At 40.9% G+C, this 18,298-nt stretch overlaps 1 protein-coding gene across 1 annotated transcript in view; it reads right to left on the bottom strand.

Annotated features, from left to right (window-relative positions):
• Positions 1-9,926: 9,926 nt before the first annotated feature.
• BACE2 (beta-secretase 2) overlaps positions 9,927-18,298 on the bottom strand; it is a 94,639-nt gene continuing 86,267 nt past the window's right edge. Inside the window, exon 9 of the mRNA XM_022552884.3 lies at positions 9,927-18,191. Within this exon, the coding sequence (XP_022408592.1) occupies positions 17,938-18,191 (254 nt within the window). The 3' untranslated portion in view covers positions 9,927-17,937. The remainder of the gene's footprint in view (positions 18,192-18,298) is intronic.

Raw genomic sequence — 18,298 nt, forward strand, 5'->3', positions numbered from 1 at the left:
CAAACTCTTAGAGGAAAACATAGGCAGAACACTCTCTGACATAAATCGCAGCAAGATCTTTTTGATCCACCTCCTAGAGTAATGAAAATAAAAACAAAAATAAACAAGTGGGACATAATTAAGCTTAAAAGCCTTTGCACAGCAAAGGGAACCATAAACAAAACGAAAAGACAACTCATAGAATGGGAGAAAACATTTGCAAATGAAGCAACCAACAAGGGATTAATCTCCAAAATATACAAACAGATCATGTAGCTCAATATCAAAAAAACAAACAACCCAATCAAAAAATGGGTGGAAGATCTAAGTAGACATTTCTCCAAAGAAGACATACAGATGGCCAAAAATCACATGAAATGAGGCTCACCATTGCTAATTATTAGAGAAATGCAAATCAAAACTACAATGAGATATCACCTCACACCAGTCAGAATGGCCATCATCAAAAAATCTACAAACAATAAATGCTGGAGAGGGTGTGGAGAAAAGGGAACCTTCCTACACTGTTGGTGGGAATGTAAATTGATGCAGCCACTATGGAGAACAGCATGGAGGTTCCTTAAACATCTAAAAATAGAGCTACCATATGATCCAGCAATCTCACTCCTGGGCATATATCTGAAGAAAAACATGGTTCAAAAGGATACACGCACCCCAGTGTTCATTGCAGCTCTGTTTACAGTAGCCAAGACATGGAAGCAGCCTAAGTGTCCATCGACAGATGAATGGATAAAGAAGATGGTACATGTATACAATGGAATATTACTCAGCCATTAAAAAGAATGAAATAATGCCATTTGCAGCAACATGGATGGACCTGGAGATTATCACACTAAGTGAAGTGAGTCAGACAGAGAAAGACAAGTATCATATGATATCACTTATACGTGGAATCTAAAATGTAACACAAACGAACTTATCTACGAAACAGAAACAGACTCACAGACATAGAGAACAGACTGTGGTTGCCAAGGGGAAGTGGGGGGAGGGATAAACTGGGAGATTGGGATTGACATATACACACTACTATATATAAAATAGATAAGCAATAAGGACCTAGTGTATAGCACAGGGACCTCTACTCAATACTCTAATGACCTATATGAGAAAAGAATCTAAAAAAGTGGACATATGTCTATGTATAACTGATTCACTCTGCTGTACACCTGAAACTAACACAACACTGTAAATCAACTAGACTCCCATAAAAATTAATTAAAAATATAAAACAATGAAAATAAAAAAAAGAAATGAGGCAAGTAAAAATGTATGGAAATAAAGGAATATTTTAAAATCCTATAATAATGATAGCTAGAGAATGAAATCAAAGCTGATCTAACATGTAAAATTTAAGTCCACATAGAAAGATTGAGGGGCTGAAGCCATGAATCAGAAGAGTGAACTTTCCTTGTGCCAGGAAATTTGACCCCAAATGGTCAGCGTAAGTCACATCCTTGAGTTACAGGGCTTTAAAGATAAAAAAAGAATCTTTTGGGCAGCTGGGAAAAAAAAATTAAATCACTTAAAAGAGGAGGTGGTAGGGAAGGGATGTAAAGCTGGCCTCAGCTTCCTCCGAACGTTGTTCAAAGCCAGAAGGCAGTGATGCCAGGCCACAGGCTGCTCAAGACAAAGAAGGACCAGATGAAGCTTGTATACCCGGCCAAATAATTTTCACCAGCAAGGACTCAGGAAATATTGTTTCTCTAAGTCCTTTCTGAGGAAACTGAAGAAAACTTTAGCCAATCAAGAGGCAAGTGGTGACAGCCCAGTATTTTGTAATGATAACACCCAGATCGTGGGTTAGGATTAGGGAGACAGGACAGAATGTACCTTTTATATGTCCTGGACAAGGCAGAAACAGTAAAACTAACAAAACTGAGAAGTGAGCAGGAAGGAAGGCAAGAGGTGGAATAAACTCACTGATTCTCATCTTCAATGGGCGAGAGCCAAAAGACATAAAATAAAGCTGCAAGTCAATCAAAAGTAGTGTACACATACATCACAGTACAAAGATAATATTAAGACTGGCAAAATCAGGTGATGGCAGGGGTGGGGGAGCAGGAAAGAAACGCTCATCTGATCATTGCCCACGGAGAGGAGCTAAATGTCCATCAACAGAGAAATGGATAAAGAAGATGTGGTACATATATACAATGGAAAATTACTCAGCCATAATAAGAAGGAACGAAATTGTACCATTTGCGAGACGTGGATGGATCTAGAGACTGTCACACAGGGCGAAGTAAGTCAGAAAGAGAAAAACAAACATCATGTATTAACACATATATGTGGAATCTAGAGAAATGGTACAGATGAACCTATTTGCAAAGCAGAAATGGAGACACAGACGTGGAGAACAAATGTATGGACACCAAGCAGGGAGGGGGGTGGGATGAATCGGGAGATTGGGACTGACATATATACACTACTATGTATAAAATAGATAACTAATGAGAACCTTCTGTATAGCACAGGGAACTCTACTCAGTGCTCTGTGGTGACCTATATGGGAAGGAAATTCAAAAAGGAGGGGATATATGTATACATTCAGCTGATTCACTTTGCTGTACAGCAGAAACTAACGCAACATTGTAAAACAACTATACTCCAATAAAAAAAAAAAGTAAGACTAAGGGACTCTCTCTCTGCCATCATATAAGCTGTAAGTATAAAAGTAACCACGATACTAAAAGCACACGCTTTCCTGGATAAAAGAACTACATACACACACATACACACACAGACACATAAACCCCTCAAACAAAACAAAACAAAAATACGCATAGAGAAAAAGAAAAATGATACGAATTGAACATAAAACATAATAGTAAGACAGATACAAGATGATTGTCATGAGAATGAACGTAAATGGACTTAGCTTATCTACTTTAAAGATTTCTTGAATGGATAGACAGAAAAACTCCACTTTGTGGGTGATTCGGAAAGGTTGGAAATCCCAGGAGGCTTATGCAAACAATAAGATAAGGTCTGGGGTCTTAATACCAGTCAAGGAGGAATTTAAGCCAAAAGGCATTAAATGATATAAAAGGGAGCACTTTGCCTTATTTGTTAAAGGGACAATTCCTAATGAATATATAATATCATACCTATGGACAAAGTAAGAAAGTAGCAACGTTTCTAGGACAGATTAGATGAGCTCTATGGAAACAGATAGGAGACTTCAAGTCCTCCTGTATTAGTTTGCTACGCCAGAAATATCACAGCCTGGGGGGCTTAAACAGAAATTTATTTTCTCACAGTTTTGGAGCCCAGCAGTCCAAGATCAAGGTGGCAGCAGAGTTGGGTTCTCCTGAGGCTGCTCTCCTTGTCTTGCAGACGGCCACCCTCTTGCTGCCTCTTTACATGGTTGTCCGTCTGCACACGGGTACCTCTGGGATCTCTTCCTCTTCTTGTAAGGATGCCAGTCATTTTGGGTCAGGGCCCTTCCAGGGGCCTCATCTTGTTATAATCACTTCTGTAAAGGCCTTATCTCCAAATACGGGTACATTCTGAGGTGCCGGTGGCTGGGATTTCAACATATGAATTTTGGTGGGGAGGGGACCACAATTCAGCCCGTAACACCTTCTCTTAAAAAGGAAAGATGTGAAAACCCACATAGCCTAGTAAAGTAGAATTGATGGATGTGGTTCAAATTGTTTGCCATGAGGGAAAAAAAGCATCGTTTTTTCCAGCACCCATAGAACATGGAAACTGGCCTGTATTAAGCCACAAAGAAAATTTCAGTCAGTTCCAAAGGCTGGACATGTTACAGGTAAAACTGACTGATCCCAGAGCAACCAAAGAGGAAACTATTAGAAAGCAAAAAGCCAATTCCACTGGAAAGTTTAAAAAAAAAATCTCTCTGACTCCCTTTGGTGAAAGAAGAAATAAATCGAAAAATTATAGAGTTTTTAGAAAATAATGATAATAACACTATATGTCAGAATGTCTGAAATATAATTAAGTCAGCACTCAGAGGAATATTTATTGCCATAACTGCTTATATCAAGGAAACAGAATGAAAACAAATTATCAATCAAAAACTAAGAGGGAGAGATTCATAAAACTAAAAGTGGAAATAAGAGCAGTAAACAGTAGAACTAATCACTGAAAACTTATTTAAAAATAAATCCTTAGAGTAAACAATAAAATGGATAGGGCATGAGCTACCTGATACATATTACAAAAGAACACAAAGACACACAATAGGAAATAAGGGGAAAATAACCACAAAGACAGGAGAAATGGGGAAAAGAATCATAAGACGGTGGTGCTTTAAATAAAATTTGGAAACTGGGATTATAGTGGATAATTTTATATGAAATCTAACTTATCAAAACATCTTAGTAGAGAGAGGACATCTAAACAGGGTATTTCCATAGAAGACAGAGAAAGCTGTCAAGGTGCTAGCTCCTCAAAGAACACTATGCCCAGGGAACTTCTTAAGAGAATGCTACCAAACTCTTAAAGAGCAGATACTCCATTTCTGTACAGAAGCTCTTCCTGAGCACAGGAAAAAGGGTAAACATCAAATTTCTTTTTAAGAAGTGAATGCGGCATTGATAGTAACACCTGACAAACTGCAGAAAAAGAAAACTACAGACTCACTACGCTTGTGAATATGGCCAGAAAATGCTAAGTAAACTACGATGAAACAGAATATAAAAGCACGTTAAAGCAATCATACATCATGAAAAAATAAAGATGATGCCAGAGGCACAAGTGGTTTAGTATTAGGAAATCTCATAATAACTCACAATGTCGTTAAATCTAAGGAGATAAAACATGACATCCTCCACAGGTGACGAAGAGGCACGTGCCAGCAGGCTGGAGACCCGGGGAAAAGTTGATGTTGCAGCTCAAGTCCGAAGGCAGTCTGGAGGCAGAGTTCCCTCTTTCTGCAGGGACCTCAGTCTTTTTCTCTTAAGACCTTCAACCGATTGGATGAGGCCCAATCACATTACAGAGGGTAATGTGCTTTACTCAGCAGTCACTGATTTAAATGTTAATATCACCCGAAAATACCTTCATAGAAACACTGACACATAAAATTAACCATCAGAGATAGATTCTTGCTCAACATAAGAAACTGTATCTTTCTCAGCCATTAGTGTCAGTTTTTAAAATTGGGAACAAAAATAAGGATGCGCTTTACTATTTAGCTCTCTACTAAAGGTACTGGACAATGTAGTCAGACAAGAGAAGGGAAATAGAGGTATAAAACTGGAAAGAATTATATGATACTATCACTAATTGTATACCTGCAAAACCCCAAATACTCACCTGAAAAGCTCAGACAAAAGAATTCATGAAGATAGCACAATACAAAATTAATACACAGAAACCATCAGGTTCCATATTCACAAAAAATCAACCAGTTAGAAGATATAATGGGAGAAAAGATCTCTTTTGCAATAACAAAAAAGATTAAATGCCTAGAAATAAATTTAATAAGAAATTGGCAAGACCTATGTCAAGGAAGTTTAAAAATGTTCTGAAGGAACAAAATAGATGTAATTAACAAATAGAAACACATTTCCTCTTCTTGGATAGGCTATCTCAAGATCAGAAAGGTGTCAACTCTCCCTAAGATAAATTATGTGTGATCCCCACCAAATCCTAATGTGTATTTGGGGGGGGGGCTGATTCAAGTGTTGATATGAAGAAATAACTTTGAAAAAGAAGGGTAATGTGAATGAAGTAGCCATGATGACTATTAAAACTGTTAAAGGTTTAAAGTTTTAACACCTGAAACAGCAGAGTTCCAGCAAGTGATGGGACAGACCAATGGAGAAGAAATATAAATGGAAGAAGAAAGTTCAGAAACAGACCCAAATACACACAACAATTAAGTATGTGATGCCATTTTAAACCAGTGGAAATGATGAACTATTTAATTGATAGTGTTGACATAACTGGGTAAACCATCCGACAGAAAAACCATACCCCACATCTTGCACGCGCATATATTCCACATGGATTAAAGATTAAATGTTTAAAAAAACAAGCCATAAACACACTAGAAGAAAACATGTTTATAAGTTTCTTTATAAAGTTGGAGTTGGGTAGGCTTTTCTAACAGACTCCAATCCAGAAGACTCAGTAAAAAATGTTTAGTAACTTTGAATATGTGTGTGTATACACCTTTCTCAAAGGCAGAAACAAAAACAAGAAAACCCCGAAACCAACATAAGCAAAGCCAGAGGACATGACAAACTGGAAAGAAAAACTGCAACGGATAATCATACCCCTTAAAGTAATTATCATCACATACGGTTCTTCTTATGTGACAGACACTGAGCTAAGCACTTAAAAAGATCAGCTCAGTTAAACTGTACACCAACCCTGAGAATTATTACTAACCTCATTTCACAACTGGGAAATTCAAGCAGGGAAGGGTAAGTAATTTACCGAGGTCAGAGAGCTAGTACAAAGAGACCTTCATATACGAACCCTGTAACATGTATACCAATATAGAGGATGCCCTAGAAATTGACCAACAGCCCCATAGAAAAGTGGGCAAGAGATTCGAAGAGTTCATAAAAAAAGAACTCCAATTGGCTCTTACGTATATGAAGACGTCTAAAGTTGCTCATAATAAAAGATATGCAAATTAGAACTTCACTAAAATATCATTTTCCACCTATTAGCTGGGCAAACGTTCGAAAGCGTAATACTCAACTTCCTGACGAGAAAACAGGGAAAAAGGCTCAGTCATCGATGACCTGTACGAGTGTCAACTGGACCAAATCCCTAGAAAGGCAACTGGACAGTGCTTGTAAGGATGACAAATGTAGGTGTCTTCTGATTCACAGTTCCCTTCCTGGAAATGAATCCTACAGATGGACCTGCACACATAATGATGTTTGTATAAGGTTATTCATTGCAGCAACATTTGTAGGAGCAAAGATGGGAAACCCAGATGTTGTCAACATGGGACTGGTTAAACAGAGACTAATGCATCTGGAAAAATGAGCGATCTCCAAGGTAAACTACGTGAATTTTTTCTTCCTTTTGAAAGAAAGCAGCCCAGCATATATAGTTTGCTACCTTTTTATGGAAAAAAGAGGGAAATAAGAATATATGCCAATCAGTGCCTAAAGATAAATTGAAAGTCTACATGACAAACTCATAACAGGTCACCTTGGCAGAGGTTGGGGGGAAGGGGTTGAAACTAGATAGATGAGGGGTCAGTAGTGGGAAGGAGATTTTTCACCACATGTTGTTTTGATTTTTGAACTTTGCGAATGTATAACCTATTAAAAATTAAGTTTAAAAAACTGACTTAAACAGTGTGCTATATGCCATGATAGGCATTAAAAAAAGAAGAAAGGAACAGAAAATAAAAGGTGCACATATTACAAAGGAGATAAGATTACCATCATTTGCAGATGACATTATTTTCTTCTTGGAAACTCCCAGAAAATAAAAGCAGGAAAAAAAAACTTGTTAGAAACAATAGTTTCCTAACGTTAACCTAGTTTTCTATGTTCAATTACAGGACATAGAAAAATAGGTACTTTCAGATATATGAGCAATAACCAATTTTAAAATGTTACAGAAAAAAAATACCCCACCCGTAACGACAACAGAAAATTCAAAACCCTTGGGAATTAAATTATCAAGAAATAGGCATGGATCTACATGAAATAAACTTTCCTGAGGGATGTGATAGATGACAGATAAAGATAGAACTACACCATTCTATTGACTTCGAAGGCTCTGTTTGGCACAATGTAGATTCTTCCTAAATTCATCCATAAATTTAGCATGATTCCAAAACAGATCCCCACAGGATGATTTTAGAAACATTACCCAATATTTCTAAAGGACATCTAGGAGACTAAGTATATGATAATATTATGTGAGATGACTAACTGCAGGATATAACATATTAACCCTATTTTAATATTAATTAATTATATTATTCCTCCTATGTATTAAAACCACATCAACAGTGACAGTAACTAAAACACTGGGCACAGGTGTGGAAGCAGATACTCACATCGAATCCGAAAGGGGCAGAAATGGCCCTAGTGAATGTAGGAATTTAGAAAATGCTCAGGCTGGTGATTACTCAATCAACAGAATCAAGTCTGTTGGCTGATCATGTAGCAAACACAGCATGAATACGTCGTTTAGAAACATGGAAGTTAAGTACCAGGGCGAACAAGACTGAAGGAGGTTACCTCTGCAAGCAGCATCTAAAGGTGGGTAGGGGGGAGGCAGGTGACCACTGTTTTTTTGTGATAAGCCTCTCTTGAGATTATCTGAATTTTTAATAATGATGTAAATGTGTTACTTGAATTAAAATAAAAATTAATTGAAAAACCCCTAAGCCATCCCTTTCCATTCATGATCCCCACTTCTTGGGGTAACAGGTTAGTGTGAATTTCATATACTCCCTAGACTCATGGTTTATACCCTCACATTCACATTAATATATTTCTCTTCAAAAACGGATGCCGTATTGGCATATTATTCAGCAACTTGCTTTTCTCGCTCTACGCTATTCCCTTGTCTGCCCCCATTTCTGTTTCTTTAGAATAGATTTCTGAAAGAAGTATTGATTCAGCAATGACTTGGGTGTTTTAGGGCTTCTCTCAAATGGTTTTTCCAGTTTCCATTTCTCATCAGCAAAAGAGGAGATTGCTCACCACTTGGGCAGCTTATTTGTCCTTGAAAACTTTGTTCATTTGATTTTTAGCTACTTCATTTATCCTTAAGACTGCACACTTGCAGGTTTCTTGACCGTATTTGTCAGCTCTCGTTCATAGCTTTTGCATGTTTTTCTCCCGGGCTCTCATGTTCTTTTTCTTTGGTGCTTAAGGGTACCTTGGGTTTGCTTTAATGAGGGTAAGACATGCAGCAGCAGAAATGACTGTCACGAAGGAGGAAGTTTGTTTTACTCACAGATCCCTAGAGACAGGAGGCACAGTGTCCCGTGTGGGCCACTCAGGGAAGCACCAGGCCAAGGGAGCATGCAGGAGGGAGAGGAAGGGAGAGAGCAAGAGGATTTACTGTAGTTTCCACAGGAAGCAATGGGCAAGGCAGGGTGAATAGGTTTAGGACTCTGCCCAGACTGAGTAATTTCAACAGGCTCTGGGGCATGGGGGCTGCCCTTAATCGTCTGGTACCTGACCCTGGGGTGATTAGGGCAGTGGATGGTGGCCCAGAGTGTGACAGTCCATAAAGGGTAAAGGAGATCTTAGGGATGCAGGCTCTGGAGTGGTTGCTCTGTATTTGAAAGACACACACCCAGGTGAGCTGTTTGCTTGCAGGTGAGTTGCCTGCTCTCTCTGGGAGTTGGCCAGCCCTGGGAGTCCCGTCTCTCCAGGGTCAGCAAGGACCCAGATTTCAAAGCATCAGAATATTTAGATTATTTGTATGCAATTTTTACATGTGAAGGACCTTTTCAGTTTTATTTATTTACCACGGTGACACACTGGGTTGAGACCTTCCTTTCTCTGTACCCTTCGATTTCTCTGAATCTGTGATCTCTGGGCCCCCTGCCTACAATATTTTGTAGTAACAATGTGTACCTGATGGGGAGTTCTGAGGATGAAATGTCATAATGCATCTAAGATGCTAGAATTTGCTGTTCAATAAATGTTAGCTTCTCTCCTTGTATTTGTGACAAATATTTTCCCCAATATTTTCCTTGGTAGCGTTCTTTCTTAGCATACATCTTTTTAATTTTTAAAAATAACTTTCAATTTCCAATTTTTAACCTTACCAAGACAGTAGCTTAATGGTTGAGATCATAGGTCTGGTAATCAGAAAAGCTGGTTTCTCCAGTCTGGACTCTGCCACCGACACGTGGGGACTTTTCCGCATCTCCCTAACTCGGTTTACTTCTCTGTGACACAGCCAAGTTCTCCCGCCACGGCAGGAGATGTGTATTTGGGGACTGCCTCCAAGATTTACTGCACATCTGGCCAGTATATTTGGCAGAGTCTATTTTGGAGAAAAATGGAGGAGTGGATACTCTTGATAGTTGCTGGATGTAGTTTAATTACAGACACAGTGGATAAAAGTCTGTGATGCCACACAGGATGAAAAATATAAAGGCACAAACGTCATTCCGCAAAGTTTCACAACAGCACCACCTAGTGGCAAGCATGAAAAAATCACATTTGCAATGCCACCCACAGCTGATGGATCGCAAAACTGATAAACCTGGGAATCTAGCATAGAAAAAAGTGAAAACTGAAATCAAATAATCTCCTTTATTATTAGAAATTATACCTCCTATTCTGTTTCTCCAGTAACTATTGCTTTCCCTCCTAATGGTCTGACCCTCTTTTTTTTTTTTTTTTGTTCCTTGTCTGGGTATTGTTAACCAAAAAGTGTCCAGTGCCTGAAAGAAGGGTACTTTTCAAGTGTTGCTTATGGCTCAGGGATGATGTCCGTCTCCATAAAGTATTTCTGCTTCGCCTGAGTTGGCGCACACCCCTCTCTAGAGACTGACCCATCGGCTGGATCCTTAGGCTTCTGGAAGGTGTGATTTAGCACGGCACCTGGGCGGGAGAGTGTAGTGCAGTCCTGGAAGCTTTGCTTTTGGAGGCGGACAAGGCTGGGTCCATTCCCAGGGCTAACCCTTTGCTTGTGTTTTCCTGGGCATGTGACTTGGAGCTGGTTTCTCACCTGTAGAATTTGGAGAATGCCATCTCCTTGCTGGGTGATTGTGGGAGTGGGTCCAGAGCATTCCCAATCTGGCCGTTTTCAGTCCCCGTATGACAGCCCTGTTAAATTCCTGACTGTTTAGATGTGCTTACTGGGGGGCTTTTCTATAGGCGGTTTCTCTCCACTCCTCCCCGGGACCGTTCTCTTCTCCCATGTCCAGCCTATTGTATACCTTAACGGTTGGACTTGGCCCCCGCCTTCATTCGGTTTTCTCTTGGATACTTTCCAGGAACCCACATTAAAGTAGGGGAGGTAAGCAGAGCGTGACACGTCACCGACAGTAATTTCAGAAGTGTGACTTGACCCACGTATTTAAAAAATCCCAAACCCAACAAGTTGGAAGTATTATTTATTCAAACCAAACTCTTTTATCTCCTTTTCAATGGTACATATCTCAAATTGGAACAGACAGGTAGAAAAATAAGATTATTGTAGAAAATTCCACTTTTGAGGTGCATAACAATTTGAATACTTGTCAGTAGCTAAGATAGCATCTTCTCAGACAGCATGAATACCTCTGTAGTCCAGCTCCTATCACAACTTTGATTTAAATCAACATGATATACTAAAAATAGAGGAAAATTTCAAAAGGGAAATATAAAATAACCTGAAGTATTTTCAGAAATACAGGTTACACTTAAGCATTGTGTATTAAAGGATGTAAATGTGAGATACACACATAAGTACATTTTCTAAAGCACTACTTTCAGGACTTTTTTTTTTAGAATACAAGGCTTGCAGCTCTTCAGCCAAAAGAGAAACACTGCTGGTGCAGAAAAGTCACTCTTTTTGAGAAAAAAATGAGTGGCTGCTTTACGTGACTGAACATAGGGATTTTACATTTTAAGTATATTTAACGGTGCGAATTAACAGATACAGTAGGAAATACATCATTCTAGATTACAAAAATTCATCTCATGTTAGCACATGGTAAATCTCATTCATTCTTTTCCCTCTCATTATGCTAATTCCAACCCTAAACAGAATTTCCAGCCTCACTGATAAGAATGTATAACATTACATCCACAATTAGGAAATGAGGAAAAACAGGTCCAAGTTGTTAATACTAGCAGCAAAGAATACAAAACTGTAAAAGAAACTGGGGTTACGGAAGTTTATTTTTGGTGATTTTCATTATAAGTGAATAAATCCTTAATTAGCTTTGCTTATTTTTTATCTCACAGAGATAAGTTTTGAAGGTTTTCTTAGCTTTCACTCAGAAGTGTTGACTACCAGGGGATGAGGCGCAGGTGAAATTTTATTTCAACAGGGGAAATGAAGCAAGCTGAAACCTTAGTTATATTAGGAAACTTTCAACTACCCTCACATGGAGCGTTTAAAAAGAAGAAAAAATAAGCCCTCTTGGAGACACTTGCCTTCTCATGCGATTCTGATCCATGCGTGCATCATGAATAAAAATACAATTATTCCGGGCTTCCCTGGTGGCGCAGTGGTTGAGAGTCCGCCTGCCGATGCAGGGGACACGGGTTCGTGCCCCGGTCCGGGAGGATCCCACATGCTACGGAGCGGCTGGGTCCGTGAGCCATGGCCGCTGAGCCTGCGCGTCTGGAGCCTGTGCTCCGCAATGGGAGAGGCCACAGCAGTGAGAGGTCCGCGTACCGCAAAAAAACAACAACAAAAAAACCCAATTATTCCAACCAAAAGGAAGGAAATTGTATGGAAAAACATCAGTGTCAAATTAGGCTAGGTTTCAAAGATTTTTAAGACCTCAAATCTCCTTTTAGTGATATTAGTATGACAGCTGTGCTTGTATTCAAAATCTATTTTATAAACCTATAATTTATAATTATATAATTTATAAATCTACATTGGCAAAAAATATTCTATTCAGACTGATATGTGTGGGGTACACCCGTGTGTTACGTGCAATTTAAACTTTACCCAGGTGATCCTCTACAAATGACTCTCCACCTGCAAAAAGAACTGCCCACTTCTCATTGCTGCTCCCAGGGTACTGGCAAGCCCTGACCAGCCGATATCTAGAGGTGAGATTTACCATCACACCCCCTCCCGTATCCTGAGATGCTAGCTCGACACATCCAGAATCACCGCTCTGCCAGTGGTGTCCCAGCAAGTACCCGAAGGCTTTATGGGACACGTGGAGGCCATTGAGCACCAAAGCTCAGGTGCTGTGGAGTCACTCTTGCTGTGGGCTGCATCTGAGTTTATCTGGAACCTTCATGTGCCTCTTGCCAGCCTTTAGGTACTGGGTGCCCTTTAAGAGCACGTGTGCTGTGAGGTCACACAGTACAATGTAGTTTACAAACACTGGACGTCTGTATGCAATATCTGATTATAGGAAACCCAGAGAAAGCTGAGAGATAGGGGGGAAAACACTGTACTGATTGGTCACATCTTGTCCTTGTGACACTCCTACTTGATCCCACTAACTAGAGGTTTTGCAGACTGCATCACCGGGAGGCCCGGCTTTGCTCTCACGACCACATCTCACAAGGTTGCTGACCTGGGGCATCAGGCTGTTTCCACCGGCCACCCCTCCTCCCCCCACAGGGAAGGCATTCTCACCAAGTCTCCCAGGGAGCCCGGAGCTGCACGGATTCTGATGAGGGCTGGCATGCACTCTGCGACTGCGTGGACTCGAGGATGCTGGTGCCCAGGCTCTCAGTGGGGACAGCAGTGCCCCAAGGGAGCCTTCTGCTGCCCTCAAGCCCTTCTTTCTGGAAGTGTACCCGACAGCAGGTGTCCCCAGAGAAGGAGTACGGTCAAGAAGCTGCAGGACTCTTTCTGAGTCAGTGGGCTGGCCAGCAGGGCTGGGTGAACATGGCCATATCTGAGTTTTCCAGCTTTCAGTGCAACTACCAGGGTGGCTGCAGCCAGGAGGCCTCCCCAGATGCTCAGATCCCAAACTCTGCCAACCTCCCTTTGGCTCCAGACCCTTGACCCCTGCCCTAAGAACTTCCCAGGGCACCACCCTGAACCTACAGCCTAAGGACAGGGTCCTGCTTGGCAGTTCAGGTGTCTCTAGTTTTGTTAGAACACAGGTGATGGCTGCAAAGCAAGTTTCTCTTTGACAAATTATGCATCCTGAGGGGTTCCTTTGGAAAATTCCTAAAAAATGTAGGCCGTGCCAAAAACTCAGGGAAATGAGTTTCCTGCAACATCCTGTGTTGTTCTCAGTTTGTCCAGACCTTTGCAGTCATCTGCTGACCAAGGGACACGACTTCTCACCCCACCACCCTTCCCAGGTTCTAGAATTTTCCCAATCCCAACCATCACCTACTCTGTGTTCCTTGGATGCCCCAATCTTCCCCGGGATCGGTGTAAGCGTAAGGGGCCACCTTTTCTCACTGTTTCCGTGCTGACATCTGACACACGACTCCAGCCTGAATGTTCTTGAAGTTTGGGGGTTGTGGCTGTGCGAAATAAATCACATCTCCAACTGCTTCGCCAGCTTTAAGGGTAAAAGAAATCTGAGGATTCCTGGAATTGAAGCTACTTTTCCAAAAGAGCTAATTCTGCTTATTTTGTTAGCACACTTTCGATTATATTTTTATTTTTTTCCTCCCCACTCTCTTGCTACTTAATTGGTAAACTGCCATAAGTTCAAATCTGAAATCCTTAAAACCCACTAGAAATGTACACGATAACTTCTGTTGTGTGGAGGTTTTTTTGCACTAGAAATCTAGTATCCCTCTTGGCAAAACCCATAATTTTACATTTTATGGTGTTTAGCTGTTTTTCCTAAAAAAGAAAAAAAAACACAAACTCAGTGGCAAGTTTTCCCTCTGAACAGTTCTGTAATAAATTCTAGTAAGTTTGTGCAAGAGAAAAATGCACTGGAATTCCACTCAATTATTTTGTTTCTACTAATAAGGATAAAGTCTATGAAACTCAATTATTGTTGTTTATGGAACAGGCTGTTGGGCAGTGATTTATTTCCAATGACATCAAGTGGCCCTAGGCCAGAACTTGGAACTGAACCATGCCTGGCAACTCCACCGGTGGGGACTTGGTAAGAGGGATTTAACAAATTTCCATTTGAGAGGAGAGCCTATTAAATAAAGAAATAATCCTTCCTCTCCTCTTAAAGGAGATGACAGAATCCCCAAATCAAAACTGCTTTGCAAAATCTACTACCCAAAGCTCTGTGAAGTTGTTAATGCTGCATTACTGTGGGTTACTTTCATAGTTTTGAACTGTAATTGACCCCAAATTTATCTCTGACCTCAACATCTGTGTTACACAGAATCAGGTAAAAAAAAAAAAAAAATCCTTACAAAAGTTGGGGAGTGGACTGCGTTCAGGGAGACCTTCCCTGTTGTCACACACAAGGAATCTGTTTCTTTAATGCCAGGTACTTGTTTTTTGGTTCATGAGAAATACAGAAGTGTTCACCATGGTAAATGCCATAGTGATCAGACACCAATCACTTGTTCTTTTAAATTCCAGAGGAAAAGAATAGAATCCATCCCCATCCATTACTATTTTTCATAAAGTTTCAGTTTCTGAAGACAGGACTTCATTTCAGGCTTCTGAATAAATTATCAAGACTATAAAGCATCAGTCTATTAAAAACAGAAACAAAAACAAAACATTGTTCACGTAGAAGCATCCATTTCCCATCAGAGAGTCGACAAGATTTTGACAAAAACCTAACGCTAATTTTCGTCTTTCAGGAGAGGACCATCTTCCATAACCTTCCACAGTGTGCTGTGAGGTAAAAATGACACCCCCAAAGGACTGCTACCCCCTTTCCTGTTCAAAGCAAGCCTCCTTGAAGGTTTGCCAAGCTAAGTATCAATTTACATAACTGGAGGAGTTGAGTGTCACGAACAGGGTTTTGACTCAAAGTCCAATTTTCAGCAGCAAGGTATGCCAGGAGAATGTCCTACTTTCAACTGTCTACTTCATTCTTGTTGCTAAGTTATGCTTTTGTAATTTAAGCATTTCCATTAAAATGTCACATCCAATGACATCTCAGATGAAAAGGTAGAGAAATTTGATAGGAAATACAGAGCATTATAGCAAACTTCATTCAAATACCCAAGCTTGAAATCTAACTTGCTTTTATCAAGTGTTTTGGGAACAGTGCCTGCGAATCTGCAACTAGAGAAATGGTCCCCAGCTCGGAAACAGAACACGGGGAAATGAAACAGAAGATGCCTGAGTGAAGAAATAAGTAGCAAAACTAACAGGGTCATACTTGCAACTCCCTCCTTTTATTTCAGGGGTTTGGATTTTTCACACCAAGGGGAAGGCACTGTCTAGGGTTGTTGCCTTCACACCTAGGTAAAGCGGCCCACAAAATAGGAACCCATGAAAAAGCCAAGAGGGCAAAAAGAGAATTGGAATTCCAGAGATTTCTATCTCTGAAATGTATTTTGAAACTATTACCTCTCAACTAGCTGAGACTGGAAATGATAATGAGCTTCTGATAACAGAATCTCCTATCATCCCATTTCAAGAGGGCATCGTTCCCACCACGGCCATGCCTGAATGAATCTTGAAGAACACAGAAGATCCATGTTCTAAGACACACCTCAAACCTTCTTCACAAGAATCCCACAGATTCTTGTGGCTTCTAGAGAGTCTGTGAGGACACCAAGAGATGTATAAGTGGCTCCACATCTCTTTGGCATGGTCACCTATTTCTCAATATGGAGGTGACCTGGGGAGACAGTGTGCAGGGCAGGTGGCTGAAACATCCATAGGAAGCCTATTTTGAACACACATAACACTCCAGCCAGAGGAGATACTTCAGTTAGCCCTTCCAATGGGGTTGTAGTATATATCCAACCCATCCCAAGAGCAATGCAAAGGGAACCCTGAACTTGGCACCCAGTGACAGAAGGGATATTGGCTTTAAACCCTTCTCCAAATGACATCACGTTAAAGTCATCTGCTTTTCTTTTGCCAAAGCCCTCAAATAAATGACAGCAGGTGTGGATTTCCCCAAATAAGGATACCACTGCACACGCAACTCATCACCAAAGACTGAACACGCCAAAGGGAAGACGCATGTAGGTCAACTGTTGACGGACTTGGTTAAGCTGTTTCAGATGGGTGTGCTCGAGCCTAGGGAGTCCTGCAAAGAGAAGCACGTGGTTCCAAAGCACAGGAAAAAGTAGAAATTTCCTAGCATCTTCTGCATGTCTTGTGCCTTCCTTCCTCAGAGAGCTGGTCAGGAGTATGGGTATTTAGCCATTTCTCTATTTCCCCAAAGAATGATCAGCAACCTACCTTCAGAGGAGAATTGGAAAAAGAAACAATTAAGCTAGTGAAAGAGAATTTGTTTTTCTCCTTAATACAGTGTTTGTTCATTTTAAGTAAGAGTAAGCTTATGTGATGGTAACCAGCTTGGTGACAGAACGTCTCCAGGTTGACGTGTGGTTCAGCACCTATTATGTCTCGCCTGCTGGAAAGAGGATTCTTTAGGTGAGGGCAGCGGCTGGAACCAGGCTGCCTGTACCCCCATCAGGCACAGGACCCTGGGAAAAAGTCTCAGCAGAGGTAGTGTTTACTTTCATACCCACAATCCTATGGAAGTATTGAGTACAAAGAGTAGGTTTCCTTCCCACTCGAAGGCCTTCCATCTTCAGAAGAGGCTGGTGAAGACTTGAGTGCTCATCTCTCCCTAGGAGAGTCCAGCTCCCAGTCGGAGCACAGAGAGACCCAGAAAAGGGACCTGCTGCTCTTTTTCCAACTCAGAAGGGGGCAGGATGGTTAGACCATCAGGCCCCAGACTTCTTCTGCAGTCATACTGTGAGCCTTCTTGTACCACGTTGACGCAGGCCGAGCCTGGTACAAAATACCCTTAAATGTGATTAATACAAAAAGCTTCCCATTAGCTAAGAAGAGTTATAAACTATATGCACTTATTTCTCCAGAGATGGGAGGGAGAAGAGAACAAGCCAAACAAGCAAGGCTCTTGGTTTTCTTTTCTTTCCTTTTCTTTTTTTTGGGGGGTGGGGGGGTGGCACACCTAGATAGTTTGGCATAACCAGCTACATAAAGCCTGAAGCCCAATTCACTCTGTTTTGATTATGAATGAGGTGTCTTTTATTATCATTTTCCTTGGAAGTAGGAGAGTAGGCGGAAGCTTTAAAATCAAGAATCAAAATACAGTGAATCTGGAAGGCATCTGGGAGCAGAACAGAGACTTAAGACTAATGGACACAGGAAGAAACCTTGCCTTATAACCCCTGCCTGCTGCCCCTTGAATTGTCATAATCCTTGAGTTCAAGGTTGCTAGAGTTTAGGCTTTTCTCTTCATTTCCAGCGATGCCGGACGAGAGAGGACTCATCATTGACGACCTCGGGATCTGGGGGTAGATGCCGGCACCGGAACGGAAGTAGCAGCAGGATGATTAAGATAAGAAGGATGATTCCACACACGCTCATGAGAGTATAGGACACGATCCACAAAATGGGCTCACTCAAAGGCAGGGCAGGGACGCAGTTGCTGGCTATGTCCTCTGTCGAGAAAGGCCCAGAAATTTCAGACACTGGAGCACCTGCGATTTCTGAGGAGACAGAAGGGGGAAAATCCACAGCTGTGAAATGAGCAGTCCATCTCTATCACACGACAAAAGAGATAACCCTGTGCTTTATCAGCCCAAGTCAAGCCACA

The sequence above is a fragment of the Delphinapterus leucas genome, chromosome 4 (assembly GCF_059928025.1).
Source record: "Delphinapterus leucas isolate spDelLeu-1000000601 "Yukka" chromosome 4, BTC_Dleu_Yukka2, whole genome shotgun sequence".
Lineage (NCBI taxonomy): Eukaryota > Metazoa > Chordata > Mammalia > Artiodactyla > Monodontidae > Delphinapterus > Delphinapterus leucas.